This window comes from Trachemys scripta, chromosome 8 (assembly GCF_013100865.1).
Source record: "Trachemys scripta elegans isolate TJP31775 chromosome 8, CAS_Tse_1.0, whole genome shotgun sequence".
Classification (NCBI taxonomy): Eukaryota; Metazoa; Chordata; order Testudines; family Emydidae; genus Trachemys; species Trachemys scripta.
This window is the reverse complement of record NC_048305.1, coordinates 2,224,674-2,240,344: the sequence shown is the minus strand read 5'-3', so window position 1 is coordinate 2,240,344 and position 15,671 is coordinate 2,224,674. Positions and strand designations below refer to the sequence as shown.

At 42.5% G+C, this 15,671-nt stretch overlaps 1 protein-coding gene across 2 annotated transcripts in view; it reads right to left on the bottom strand.

Annotated features, from left to right (window-relative positions):
* EBF1 (EBF transcription factor 1) overlaps nt 1-15,671 on the bottom strand; it is a 317,562-nt gene that overhangs the window by 77,906 nt on the left and 223,985 nt on the right. Inside the window, exons 8-9 of one of the 2 annotated variants that reach the window (XM_034778464.1) lie at nt 9,690-9,820; nt 2,542-2,668 (exon numbers count right to left, since the gene is read on the bottom strand). In XM_034778464.1, the coding sequence (XP_034634355.1) occupies nt 2,542-2,668; nt 9,690-9,820 (258 nt within the window). Of the gene's footprint in view, nt 1-2,541; nt 2,669-9,689; nt 9,824-15,671 lie in introns of both variants that reach the window. The other variant, XM_034778463.1, reaches the window with a different exon arrangement.

Here is a 15,671-nt window from a genome sequence, read left to right as displayed (position 1 = left end):
CTTCGTTTGTACATACCATAGACTTTTTTTTCCCCTACTGCTCGCTAACAAAGTGCTGACTTTCTTGGGATGGCTGAGCTAATTTCGTGAACTCAGTGTGAAACCTTAGCTAAACAAAATTGTGGTAATTTTCCTTAATTTGTAAAAGTGATTGGAGTGCAAACAAAATTTTCCTCCTGGGTCAATCCTATAATTTTCAATTAACTAAAACTAATCGGCAGGCATGCACTAAACCTGCATTTTGTTTAAAGGGCTGCAAGGCATTTCTGAAGGTCAGAATGCATTAATTGTTTTTAGTTTAGTTTAGGGGTTTTCTCTCTCAGAGAAGGGTTTTCCTTTTTAAAAAGGTAGCCAGGTTTCAGTTCAAGCGTCAATAAAGGGGCACAGAAAGGAAGACTGTGTGAGGTAAAAGGTCAGTCAGAACAGAATTTATCACATTGCTATTACATCTGTACAATAAACAGAATCTTCCATTCCATGCCTTTGAATTTCTTTGTCATTTTTGCTTAGTTTTCCATCTCCTTCATTTATTGAATGAAAAATAAAGTATTTTAAATGTTAACCTGAACACGGCACAAAGAAAGCAATAAAATATAAGGAAACATTCTTAAAACTTGGATCAATTTAGTGTCATATCAGGCAGTTATCTGCTTTTGTACAGAAAGGCCAAAATTTCTTTTCTACTGGAATGACATTATTAAAGGCAGAGGGACACGGCAGGTGAGGTCATATCTTTTACTGAACCAACTTCAGTTGGTGAAGGAGACAAGCTTTCGAGCTACGCAGAGCTCTTCTTCCGGTCTGGGAAAGGTGCTCACTGTGCCACAACTAAATGCAAGGTTGTGACACTCTGGTTACCTTTCCCAGGCCTGAAGAAGAGCTCTGTGCAGCTTGAAGGCTTGTCTCTTTCACCACCAGAAGTTGGTCCAATAAAAGATATGACCTCACCCACCTTGTCTCTCTAATATCCTGGAACCAACACGGTTACAACACTGCAAACAATTAAAGGTGATCTGAAAAGTAAAACAAATTGAGCGTAAGCCCTTCTTTGTGGTGTATCGGGAAGACCAGAAAATTCTCTCCCAGAGGAAAATTGGGGAGGTGGTTTCCTGCTGCTTTTTATTTGTTTGCATCTGCATTGCAGGCCTCATCTACTCAAAAACTAGTCTTTGATGACTGAAGACCTAGTGAAATGACGGCATCCTGACAGTCATGAGAATGAAAATTGAGAGGGAGAAGGATTTTCAGTCAAACTGTTTAAAACTCTGGGTCAGATCCTCAGCAGGCATAAACTGAAATAGCCAGTTTACACCAACTGACAGTCTGGCCCCTTGTTTCTCTTCTGCTCTTGTTAACATTTATTTAACTTCCATGCTTAATCGGCCTTATGTTTGTTAAAGATTCGAGCCTTCCACTCCTTCTTTTGAAGTGTTGGCGCTCACAATAAACCAGCTCTCAGACACCCAAAAGGTGTCTGCAGCTTAGCAGGAAAGACCGTACTGGAACAGACAGGCCTTCTTTATCCATCATAAAGAAGCAAATGACACGCCCAGTTTTGAGCGGGGAGGACCACAACAGATCTCTGTTGAGCACCTTTAAGCAACTCATTCTGCGTTAATGACATCACACCAAAGCTAGCCTATCCAGCTCGTACACAAAAGCCCATATTCTGCCCTCCATCCCTACGTGCTACTCTGACAGACGTCCTTGGGCACATATCAAGAGCAATATCTGGGCCTTAGTGTGCTTGAAATGTGTCTCATAGCCACGAGCTTTGAGAATATACCTTATCTGTAAGGTTCTGGGCGATAACAGGAGGCGAGAAGGGAGTCAGTAGCTACTCTACCACCTGAACTATTTTAAATATAGTTCTTATCCGTGCACATTTTGGGGTAACAAGGCTCCTAACCGTATGGGACCTCTTAGCAGTGTCTTTAAAACCAGCTCCACCCGCCTCCCACCCAGAGATGCTGGAGGGAGGAATATCCCAAGATGCACTACAATTCAGCACCAGTGCCTTTCCGTTCTCTAACCCGGCCTACGGCAGCTGAGGCAGTGTGGGGCGGCTGCCCAGACCTCCTAGAATGCAGAGACAAACAGTAGTGCAGCCTGGGTAGACCGACATGCTTCTGCTTGGAAAATCGCTGAGGCCTGGGTCCGATGGATGTGCTGCGGTCCCTGCATCAGATGAGGATGTCACAGGCTGCCTGCGTTTAACAGAGGTCTCTCTCTGTAGTGTAGACAGACTCCTGGGTGGGATGCTCCACATGCCTTTGGATGTTTTTGCCCTCGCGCTCTCCCTGTTTGTCTGTCTAGGCATGGATACAGGGCTTGTCACCATGATACCCGCGTACCTGCTTCTCTCCTTAGTCTCCTCCTCCTTTCATTCCCCCTTCCAGGAGGAGATAGAGGCAAACATATTCAGCCAGAACTGCAAAACTAAGTGCAGCTTTTAAGGAATGATAGCAGTATCCCATAGAGTGGCTGAGACACCGCCTGCCCTCGCTGTACATGTTGTAGCTAATATGAACGCACGCTTACCTGTGTAAATGAATCTTCCAGGTGTTCCCTTACAGAACTGCTTAGACTTGTAGGACAATGTGACTTCTACCACGCCAGGGATATGTCGGGGAGGTGTCTGAACTCGGATTGCATGAGGGGTAATCAGCTGGAAGAAACCACCGGGAGAGGGGGAAAAAAAAAAGCACAGTTAGATGCAGAATTCTTCTCTAACAACACTTTCTTCCTAGAGCTCGGTAAACAAAGCTTTGAAACGTGTAATTAACCTGTCAATGTTTGAATACAGTCTTGATGTAACCCACATAAAAGCCAGTGACACCAATATTTACAAGCGTTCTCCTTCCCAGCCAAAACAACATTATCTCTGTTTTCATACATGGCAGGTACATGCTTCCTAGTGTGAAAATTAAGCCTGCCTTAGTGCACCTAGCACACAAAGGATGCAGTTTTTATACGCCGGGATCGTGGCAGTACCAAGTTCAAGTCCTAGCACCAGCAAGGATACTTTACAATAAGATGACGGATGTGTTAAATAGAGTCACAAAGCCACAGAGTTTAAGACCAGAAGAACCAACCAGATCATCTGCTCTGACCTCCTGCACACCACGGGCTACTAAACTCCACCCTGTTACCCCTGCATTGAGCCCAGTGACCTGGACTAGAATAAAGTATTACAGCCTTCAGAGAACTCAACGACCATGTGCCATAGGCAGAGACACACCCAAGGTGCACCACTGCCTGAAGCCCCTGCTATGGCAGGGATTTGATATACCCGCATGATCCTAGCAAGCCATCCATGCCCCAGGGTGCAGAGAATGGTAGAGGCCTTGAGGTTTTTTTTGCCTCTCTGGCCTGGGGGAAAATTCCTTCCCAGCCCCAAAAATGTCAGTCGTATGAGTTTTAAGTGTCTGAACCAGGACCTTTGCAATACAGCACATAACGATTGAACATGAAGTGTCCTAGGCCTTCAGATTCACTGCAGAACATGTGCCATTCCAAACACTGAAACACTCTAGCTCTGAGTCTGCCGTCACTTACCTCTGTACCACTGAGTGCACAGCAAGCTACCAATCTGATTTGGGAGCCTTTCACCCCCATCTTGTAGAGATGCAACTGATTACCCAGGGGGTGTGGTACTGCCAAGTCAGGCTCATTAACTATTACAGCTTGCCCTACGCTTGTCCTGCCATGTCTCAGTCATCTTTTAGAAAAATAGCCACGGACTTTAAAGTTAACGTCTGACGTGCTACCCCCCATCGCATCATTCTGTGCCTTTTCCCCTCCAGGATGCCTTGATCGGAAGAGGCAAAGGCTAGCCACAGCTTTGAATTTCTCTGCATTTACTGGTCTGTCACCACTTTAAACATAGCTGGTGGCATTTTCCAAGACCTCTTCCCTGATTCCCAAGAAGTGCCTGACCTATTTATGGCACATTGTTACATAGCGAGAGATGGGAAGAGTCCAGCAAGTTTGCTGATTGGTTCTTTACAAACAAACAGTTTGGTTTTCCTTTGTCCTCTGAAGTAAATATGTTTAGTTGTGTTTAAAGCCACACATATACAACACTGTCACCCACAGTCTCAAAGGGTGAACCGTATGCCTAAAGTCCGATGTTCCAGAATACCTGGGTTATATTTTGTTCATGTCTACTTTAGACCTTGGTGGGTAGGAAAGGGGATCAAGTAATTTAGTTTTATAAATGAGCATGCTCGACATCAGTCTGCTAGAGGTCACAACAACCAAGAGTGGTTAATGCTGGGTGACATGTCAGGGATTGTCTTTAGTGTCTAGGGCAAGGTTCAATAAACTAACTTCTCGGGGTTATTATTAATTGTTACTTATAACACAACAGTACCTAGGAATCCCAGTTGAAACCAGAGCCCCAGCATGCTAGGTGCAGTACAGACAAGTAACAAAGGAGGCAGTCTCTGCCTCAGAGAGTCTGCATTCAAGGATCAGAAAAGTAAATGATCTCGTTATATTCCTTTCACTGCCCTGAGGGATATTGATCACCATACAGGAACTGAAGGGAGAACTGAATTCCATGGCACTTACAAATTTGCTGCCTAGCTCTATGAATCCAACTTGCAATCTAAGGGTCTGATCCATGCCAGGAACTTTTACTACCCTGAGTGGTTCTATTGACTTCAGTGGGACAAACGCCTCACAGTAGTCACACATGATGAGAGACAGCACGATGACAGGCATTGTGATCCAGTGGATAAGGCCCCGAACTGGGACTCAGGAGATCTAGTGTGAAATCCTGAGTCCGTTCAAATCAACAGCAAATCTGCCATTGACTTCAGTGGGGCCAGGATTTCATCCCTGGGTCCTACTCCTAGCTGTGCCATAATGACAATGACCTACTGGGCAAGTCACTTTGTCTCTCTGCCCCTGCTTCCATTCCCCTCCCACTCCTCCTAGTCTAGTCTCTCTACCGTGTGTGATCTTCAGGACGGGGGCTGTCGATGTGTATCTACAGTAGGGTCCTGATCTCAAACAGGCACTCTAGACGCAGTGATAGGACAAATAATTAATAGTCATAATAGAGATATGCCAAGAAGCAGTCTCTGTGATTCAGAGATTAAACCCAAACACCACATTAACTTCTGCCTCCCCCAACCTTTGGGGCAATTCTGATCTGGATCTGGACATCAACTTAGCCCCTCTCTCCTAGGATCCTTAAACTGGGCTAATTTTTTGGCATCTGCATCGTCTGTTTTATATCATCTCTCTTACGTTGGTTGAGACTCAGAATGGATAGGATTAAAACCGCAGATACAGAAGTTTTCATTAGAGAGGGAGGTATTTGTGCTTTAAAATCCAACACATATTAGGATTTGTATTTGCACAACAAGCTTCTTCTTCTTTTTGGTCTGCTAATATATTCTAGACATTCTTGTGTGATGCAGCATCATTTCACACTACGGAGAGTGCCAGGTTATTTTCTTAAAAGAAAAAAAGTGGCATTATATAAAGTTAAGAAGAGGGTGTTACGTTTAGTCACTAGTCTATCTTTGCCTCTGTGAGCACTGGTTGTGGTTACAGAAGTGATTACAATTGGTCAGAAATTTAGTTTGGATTCTGTATAAAGAGGGCCGTTAAAACAAAAGTGAGGACAAAAAAAAAAAAAAAATCTTGGACCCACTTAAATTAGTACGAGTTTTGCTGTTTCCAACAGAAGCAGCTTTGAGCCCAACAGGATCTGAACAGAGTTACAGGCCTAATTTTCATACGTGATTTTGGGTGCCCATCCTCATATGATTTAAAGAGCCCTGATACTTAGAGGGCGAAAGCACCCAGTATTTTTTCAAAACCAGGCTCCATTAAAGGGTCCCAAACTGGGCCCTCCAGAATTGAGGTGTCCAAAATTAATAGTTAGCTTTGGAAATCTTGGCCATAGAATTTGATTCAGCAGCATAAACATCCGTCCCAGCTTCTGTGCTGCGCAAGGGGAAGTGGAGCTGGTATATCATGGGTTCCCCAGCTTTTCGCAGGATGAAAGTAAAAAGCATGTTTCCAGCTAACCCTGTGGAGATGCAGGAATGTTCCCGGGCAGGAGAATGTTCAACGAAACAGTCAATTGTAAGCAAATATTGCACAATATTGATGAGAAACTAATTTTGAATTCATAGTCACGAGTATTTGCCCTGAAACCTGATTCCAAGCGTTAAATCCTCCAACCAGGGGCCAGAAACTCCCATGTGTCTAATCAGCAGCTCGGATGTGGAATACTCAACAATTCACAGACCAAGAACATTCACTGAATAATTCTGAGGAACAAATCAGTCTGTTCAAGACTGTTCTCAAACAGAAAGAGATGAAGTTTGTTGAATAGATTACTTGTTGCGAGTCATTTGCCCAGCTCCAATGTGCACAAATTATACCGAAATAGTTTGTCGGTTTCAGAAATCACATGGAAAAAGGTATTAGATGGCCCATTTCACTATTCTTTATGAAAATGATTTTAAAATATTTTTAAAGTGCTATGAGAGTTAAAGATGAACTGAACTCAGTTGCTTAAGGTATCTGTATTTCTGCACAAAATTAATGTGACAAATTAAGTTTTTATTTAGCTCTCCTCCATCTGGGAAAGGTTGTAATTATGTTAGCGTGTTTACAACTAAAATATATGTTTAAATAATAAATATGTGTTTCAGGAAATCATTTTAAATCTGCGTCTTTAACATAATCAACTCCATTTCATCTCTCTGAATATTTCAATTGCAAACCTTGAATACATTTAAAATAAATTAAAACTATATTCTTTACATTCAAAATTATTTATAACATATACAGCTTGACAGCAATAAAAAAAATTTAAGTTAACTTTTTTTCTTTTTACCTTGCTTCTGACATGTGATGGGAATTGTATTGTATCTATCTTAGGTACTTCCGTGGTCCCCGTTACAATACTGCCTAAGCACCTTACAGTCTTTGATGTTTATTTATTCTGATAGCAGCCCTGTGAGATACAGCAGTGTTGCTACCCCCTATCACAGATGGGGAACTGACGCCCAGAGAGACTAAGAGCCAGAATTTTCAATGTATTTAACCGCCTAGCTCCCACTGAAATCAATGAGAGTTGGGTGCTTAAATACCTTCAAAAATCTGGCCCTAAGTGACTTGCCCAAGGTCACAGGAAGCAGAGCAAGAAATTGGAACCACGTGTCCTGAGACCAAGGCTGGAGCCCTACCCACTTTTTCTATGCCAGTATAGTCCATGTAAATAAGGTTGCATGTGTATCCCATATTAAACCTGAGAAGAGCTTACTGGTGTCAGAGGTATTTTAGTGGTTAGCAGAGCTCTGCAAAATTGTGTTTAGTCCAAACATTAGTCCTGGTCCCTTACGCCCAGTGCAATCAGAACTCCTAGTGCTGCCAAGGAGAGTACAGTGAGTGGACTGTATGCAGGACTGGGTCTAGTTTCTTCGGTTTCCATCCGCGTGGGTTTGCTTTCTTCCCAAAATGCTTTAGGTTTCACGCAGCTGGGTCAAAACTACCCAGCTTCACTTGGTTCTATGGCAAAATTACGAGACACTAAACATTTCATATGGTTTTGAAAATAAAATCATAAAATCCAACCAACCGTTTGCTCAAAGCTAGCCTCACATTTGCAAAACTTCTGACGCGCCTGCTCTGAGTTTTGCGCTTGCAAATGAAATCCAAAAATCTAAAGAACTTCCTTCCTTCCTCTAGCAAAGGGCAGCTAAAACATTCATACTGGATAGCTACCTTCACTTTGGGTACTGAAAATCCAGTGGCCATGTTTCGAAAGGAGAAGATAGAATGGCTGGCTTATCCTGTCTTGTGTATGTGGATACTGTGTGTAGTTTGAATTATTTAGAGATCATTCAGCTACCTTCACGCATTTCCAGGTTTGCTTTTAATGGACTCCTGGTTCTTTCAGCAGTCATATCTTTTCCCTTTGGGATTTCATATTCCATTTCTAGGTTACAGAACTGCAGTAACAATTTTATAGTGAAGGCTGTAAGACAATTTCCATTCTAAGCCCAATTACAACCCACTCTCTAGATTCACAAAGAAACAAACTAACTCCTTTCCGTCTGAATTTTCCCATAGGCTGAGTTGATGACAAGGCCTTTCCACCATCCACAATAACAACTGATTCACCAGCTTTCAACCTGGTAAGCTTTGAAGCTACCAACCAATTACCTTTATTAATCACTAGAACTGGGGTTTAAAATGGAAAAGCCAATCTTAGGTACATTTCCTGCTGCAGCCTCTACACTGCCTTCCCTTCCTAACCTCTTCACCTTTCCCATTAAAAGTCTTTAATTATAATGGCTCCAATCCTGCAGACCCTCATATATGCAAAGCCCCCACTGAAGTCAGTGGGGAGCTTGGTCTACATAGGGGCTTCAAAATGGACCCCATTTATTACATCTTCTTTGTTATAATACCCTTTCATCCATCTGCATTGGGCTTCCATGAGGGGGGAATGAGAGAGAGAGAGAAGTGAAGTCCACTGCAAATAGTAAAGGGCACCTTCCTATGGACATTGCTCCCAAATGTGTAGCAGACTCACCCGGGGTAAAAGGGTAAGATCTGAAGCAATTTATAGGACTGATTTAATATTTAAAATGTACAGTCCTGGAGATTAAAAAGAAAGGGAGGGAGAGGAGGCAAGCCTCTCTTTCAAGCTTTTTTGACTTTATCCCGTTTAGTTTAGGAATCACAAAATGCAACTCTGCGCCTGACTATCCTGCCATGATCTAAATGTCACCGGGTGTGTATTTGTATAACTAATGCAGCAAGGCTGGCTTGTAACTAACATTAGGAGGTTTACTGCAGTACTAAAGTCACATAAATATCGACTCGAGGTAAAACTTCCAATTCTGCCTTCAAAGCCTCATGAATGCAGCATCTAAAACATGCTGTCAGAAGTATCCTGGTGCCAGAGACTCGGTGGGAGTTTTGCATGGACTTCTATGGGCCTGTATATTACAGGAGGACAGTTCTATTGATATCTCTTGTGATGTAATGTTTCACTGGTGTTTGGGAAACGAAAGAATTAAAAACCCATAATGTGACAGAAGAGAGGGAAAAGGAAATTAAGAAAAATGAGCAATGGAATAGAGTAAAAAAAAAATCCAGAAATGAGAGAGAAGAAAGGCTTGCCTTGAAGCATGAAGGACTCGGGTTGGTGGGATACTTTCCACAGTGGGGACAGTTCAGTATATCAAATGAAAATTCTCCTGTTGATGCTTAGAACAAAATAATCAGAAGTTAGGACCTGCTATTCAGAGGTTTTGGGCTTCTGTACCCCTTGCTGAAGTAAATGAGCGCTTCCGGTACACAGCACCTCTGAAAATCAAGATCTTGCACATTTTTATTTCATGGGGCCCTGGGCCACTGTCATGTTAAATGCAGAATCCTTCACAGAGAGGAGAGCTAATCCTTTACTCTTCCCTGAAATAAAAGTCATTGGGCTAAATTCAGCTCTGATGGAAGCAGGTGCAACTCCACTGGCTACACTGGATTTGTGCCACTCGCAAATTTGATCCTGTTTGCACAGAACTGGAGGAGCAAAAGAAGGAATTCACATCTAAACCTTTGTTGCCGATTTAGCTGTGGGCCCAGAAGAAAGACAGGCCTGCTATAAACTAGACAAAGCTATTAGACATTAACGTTCAGACAACACCTACCTCACTCCAGACCAGCATGGTGCCGAATATGACCTGTAACCCATCAAAGAAATTGTCTCCTATGATGATGACAGTGGCACCTCCTGTAGTCCATCCTTCACTCGGGCTGATAGCTTTGATACATGGTGTAGCTGCTTTTCAACACACATGAAAAAGAGAAGTATTCAGCTGTTAGAACTGGATTTTAATGACAGACGACTTGTGGGGGGGGGGGAAGCTTTCAATCCCCCCCACCCCCACCCACTAACATGAAGATTCCAGCTCATTCTTCCTTGCTTGTGCATGGGACTCCAAATTAGATCTTTGGAGAGGAGATTTTTTTTTTTTGCCCATTAATTTTTGTCTTTGTGTTTCTATCAAGATGATAAACATTTTTCCAGCCTAGGCGCAGAAACTCACAGCATGACAGACACAGACCGACTGTAAAACAGAACATAGTCCTATATTTAGTGTATATTTAAATGCTGAGTACTTGATTCAACAAAAAGATAATCCGGCTACCTTTGTTGTCCATTACAATATAAACTAACCATAAATACTACAGAAAACGTTAGTTAAATGAAAAAGGGCATACAACTACATTACTTTAATTCTTCTGCAACAAGATCCATGTTGCTCCAATGTTAACCTACCCTGCGGCGCTGCAATACTACGGCAATTGTCAAAATAAATATCTGCTACCAGATCAAAAACTGTGCAATTAAGAAAGATGTGCAATGCACTTTTAGATGGAAGAAGTCCCCGGCCACATGTGCGCAGCAAACCTCCACTCTCCCATATTGCTTTTCCTGCATGAAGTACCTTCCGTGAGGGTGCTGAGAGGGCAATGGGAGTTAAAGCGGTCAGCACGCAGGGCTAGACTTGCATGTCGCAACGCCCCGCAGGACTTTATAGTCACCAGCGAGCTGAGCACTACATGCAGGCAGAATAGGGCAGCAAAATATTTATAGCCTGATTCTCTGCACTTACACTGGAGTCAATCAGGAGTTAACTGGCCTGATTCCAATGGAGTTATGCTGCTGTAAAAACAATGTAAACGAGAGGAGAAACAGGCCCTCAGTTAACGGTGTCAGGGCAGGCTGATGGAGTGGCCGTTTGCCAATCTGCCTGCAGTAGCAGACTCTCAAGAGCCAGACCTGGGCAGAGATATTAGAGATATGGGCACAGCTGGAGGGCAGCTTAGGACTTGATCCTGCATACCACCCAGTGCTCCCGTCTAAGCCCTGTGTGGACAAAGAATGTGGGACCCAATCCTTACATTCTATTTGTACACAATATTTCACTTGTGCCTATTCCTTGGACAGCTATACAAGAGGGATTGTTTAAAAAAACCAACCCATCAATAAGTATAAGTTTTACAAAAGAGGCCTGGTCCTCAATTGGGGTGAAATTCTGGCCCCACTGAAGTCAAATGGAAGTTTTGCTCATTGAGGCCAGGATTTCACCCCATGTCTACTGGCATAGCTTCACTGAGAATGGGGTCCTCTATCTGCATGTATAGGCCAACTTATGGGGGGGGTCATTAGCAGTTGATCATGGATTACATATTGGTAGAAAGGCTGGACAGACTGAACTGCCTGTTTGGTTTAGCAGTTTGAAATAATTGCCATGGTGCTCAGAACTTGTGTAGGGTGACCAGATGTCCCGATTTTATAGGGACAGTCCCGATATTCGGGGCTTTTTCTTATATGGGCACCTATTCCCCCCCCCCCCCACACACTGTCTCGTTTTTTCATACTTGCTCTCTGGTCACCCGTGCGGATACTTTTTTGTTCTAAACCTAACGGAAGTAAATAAAACAAGGGCATAAAAGAGACAGTGGCAGGCAGTGTGCTTTAAACCGCTTTTAACACAAAGCGCTCAAGAAGCACTTGGTATTAATGTTATTCATTAGGTAAGTGCCAGATAGTAGGAGTTGAACTGATGCACCTTTGAGGCAACTGGAAAGGTTGGTGGGCAAGGGGAAGGGAATAAGGCAGGAACTGGAACTTGGTGAATTGCCACTAGCAGTACATGTTTCTGTGGATACTGATGCAGAAAAGGTCCAGAGTGACGGATGATGTACATGGGAGGCAAACAGACCCTGTCCCCACTTGCAAAAGTCTGTAAGTGTCAGGCACAAACTTTTCCACTACTTAAGCTGACGGGCGTGCCAGCTAAAATGAAAAAAAAAAAACATAGCCAAAAATCATTACATTGCTCCAAACTTGGCAGCGGGCAGCACTTCAACTTTTACATGAACTAACCAAAGAAACATCCTAAAATTACAGTCATGAAAAGACAGCACACACAGAAGTAACTTCAATATGTTTAATTTGGATTCAAGTTACGCGCATAAAACTGTGCATAAAAACTTTGGAAAGCCCAAACCAAACGCTTTCCTTTTGGGTGAGCTCACAGCAACGGATTTACCACTAAACCAGCTTTTCTAAATGTCATCTAGCCCTTTCACAAAATCCAATCATTTCACCAATACAAATTAAAATCAATTCCAAATTACACAATTCCTGATATTTACCGTTGATGGTGGATATGCACACTGCAAAAAAATCTAAACATAATCAGTTCTCCATGTATCAGCAAGAGGAGCTACTCTTAAGGACTAGAAGACACACTTTAAAAAAACCCACCCAATGTATAAAAATTATTTGAGATCCTACATCATTAACTGAAACAGTATGCAGCCTTCACAATTACGGAGTCAGTTCATCTTTAAAATGAACGTAAAGTATTTTTTGTAGTCGCAAGACCCAACTACACGTTCTTACCACCTTGATGTTTATCTTGCAACTTTTTTTCAGTATCCTCAACATGGAAAGCAGTGAAGGGCGCTGAATTCCTTGCACTGTTTTACATGTTTGGTTCTGATCTGGCAAACATTTACATTATCTGCTTAACTTCAAGCACATGTCTATGCCCTCTCAAGGTCAATGGAACTTTAAGGAGGTGCCCACATGCTTTCCCAAATTGAGGCTATGAGCTCTGATTAATCAAGGCACTTATGCATATGTGTAACTTTAGTGCCAGTGAATGGTGAATATGAAAGCTCAAAAAGGCGTCTCTCTCACCAACGGAAGTTTGGCCAATAAAAGATATTCCCTCCCTTGCCTTCTCTCTTGAACATTGAACATGACACACACATTTAACTACCTTAGTGAAATTGTCAACAATAGCACTGGAAATATAGTACCCTGAGGACCTGTACTCAGGTTGGGGCAAATTAGTGAACAAGGGACTACAGTGTGCGTCACCGGAGGTGTGATCAGTTTACAGTGGGGTTGCATTCCTGATTGTTCATGGAGCCACAGGATCTCCCCCGCTTGGGGCAATACACTTTCAAGTGACACCTCCCACTTTCTCCAGGCACCCACAGTGTTTTGTTTTAAACATATTTGGTTTGTAGATATAAAGGTCTACATCACTGCACAAGTCACAGCCCTGCACTGGGAGAATAACGGAAATGCAGTGCTCCCGATGTATCCAGCACCAGCACAGCGCACGCGACACATGGGGCAGCAGGTCACTGGAACGTCAACACCTGCCCTCAGCACAGGGGCCAGGCACGGCCCAGCGCTTAGTGCCGCACATATCTGTTAATCATTTGGCATCTTTAACTGTATTTATCTTCCTGGGAGGTATTTACTTATCAGCAACCCTACAAAAATAAACAGAGTGGACTAGAAAACTGAATAATGTGGGAAATTCTGATATTTCTACATTTGTTTTGGTTTCAAAACAGTACAAAACATTGAAATAGTGCCGGGGGGAGGGGAGGGTATTGCAGAACAAAAAGGTCCAAAAAGTTTCTATTCCAAAATGTCAACATGAGAAATTTTAACATTTTTAACCAAAACAAAAGTGTCTCGTTTCCAAAATGTTGACAGTTCGAAAGTTCAAAATGTTCATTTGAAATTAAAAGTTTTGCTTTGAATTTTCCTATCAAAACCTGGAAAAAGTTCACTGAAACTGACATTTTCCTGTGAATAATTTTGTTTTCGATGAAACTCCACATTTCATCATGAAAACCTGTCAGTGAAAAAATGTTGACCAACTCTACCAGTAAAGTAGTGAAGCATGCCCACTTGATAAAACAGGGCAGAATTCAATTCCCAGCTTCCATGAGAGAGTTATCATAATAAACAACAGTGAATACACACACACTTTAAATAATGAAAGGCAGACAACCCAATTGTATCCTGAACCAAAAGAGCTTGCAAGTGTCACTGCCAGATGCCATTTAAGAAAAAAAATCACTCAGATATTCAGTGTGAATGTTCTTCGTTCACAGCATCTTCTCAAAGCAAAGTCTCCGGACTGAATAAACATGGGAGGCCACATTAACTGCAACCTCTCAAACAGCACATGTGAACCTTGCCACTCCTTATTGAAGATGATATGGCCATATCCTACACTCGTAAAATTTTGCTTGCGGTTATGAGTATTAACGAGATCCTCTCATTCCTTGCAAGACATTGAGAAAAATAAATGTTGCCTTCACTAGAGCAAGGATTTCACCCTCAGGGAGAGATTTTTCAAAAATGCTTAACGGATTTAGGAGCACAAATCCCATCGACTTTCAAGGGAACTCATGCTACTTAGGTGCTTTTGAAAAATCTTCCCCTTCTTTTCTGGAGTGTTGGTGCATTTTCACAACTTTCCAGAGCTGGATGTTATGTACCAACTTCAGCACATAAGAAACAAAAGAGAAAAGTTTTTTTCCCCACTGAGGAGTTGTGTGCATATGTATGTGTGTGTATATGCATGTCTGCTTTTCCCCCCCAGCCACCAAAGTAAAGGAGACTTTCCTTCCTTCAAACTGTGACAATAAAATGATTACCCCGCCACAGTTTAGCATAATGGTTCAGAAATGCTTGTGGCATATTGCAGAGTTAAAGTGGAAATTATTAGGTAGCTCTTCTTTGTTATAATAATGATCACTCCACAAATAAAAGCTCTTCTCCCAAAGGGACTGCAAGGCACAAAATGCTAATTCTGAAGATTATGTGTGCGCTTTTATTAAATATTACTATGCCCTGTCTGTTTGAAGGCTTCACTGCTCTGATTGTTTTATGAGTGCCATGTTAATGTCAGCCCCATCTCGCTAGCAGCAGGCACACATTTTACCTTTTGTATGAGAGTTGATCAAAGGCCACGTGCTGGGGGAATTGCTGAGAAAACACGGACAAGCGATAAAAATCTAACAGATTAATTGGTTTAAATTTCATTTCAGGGTGTTGAACTTTGGCTTGGGCCGCTAATACTACACTCCGAGTCAGGGCCTAATTACCAGATTTCCAATTTGCCTCTGAACAATGGTTGGGAGGGAGGGAGAACAGTAGTAATAATAATAATAAAAAACCCTTACAGCCTCTCGTACATATTTAACAACTAATGTTCTGTATGCAGACAATTTCACTGGAAGACTCAAATAGCAACGGAAGACAGAAGAAACAGCAGATGCCTCTAGGACCATCAAACATCCTGATTTACAGAATCAATGGGAGAGTGAGTCAAGTGCCCACACACATGCACCAGACCTATCAGACTCTTCATTAGGGACCTGAATTTATAAGTGGGAATTGCATTTTACCTGCCCGTCGAAATGATCTATTTCGCTGACAGAAAAGAGGGGCCAGAGGGAAAACAGTGTTTACTTCAGGGTTTATGGGTGGCTTCAGGAAGAAGGGTTAATTGAGCTCAGAGGCTCATGCTCCCTGGGGTGAATTAGCGGGACGCACAGCTATCAGCAAGGTTCTGGGCCTGCTCTTATTTTGCTTCTGGAATCCACTTGCGCTACGATTAATATCTCGTTTGTGCTCGAGACTGTAAGAATGACCCGGTGTGCAGTTTGTATCATAAAATATTGTTTCACCCTTCATTATCCAGAGATGAGGCTCTGGCAACAGAGGCAGCAACACAACAGGAGTTAAAATTATGGGATAGGTGCTTGCGTTTTTCTTATTTTTAATATGATGGCCTCTG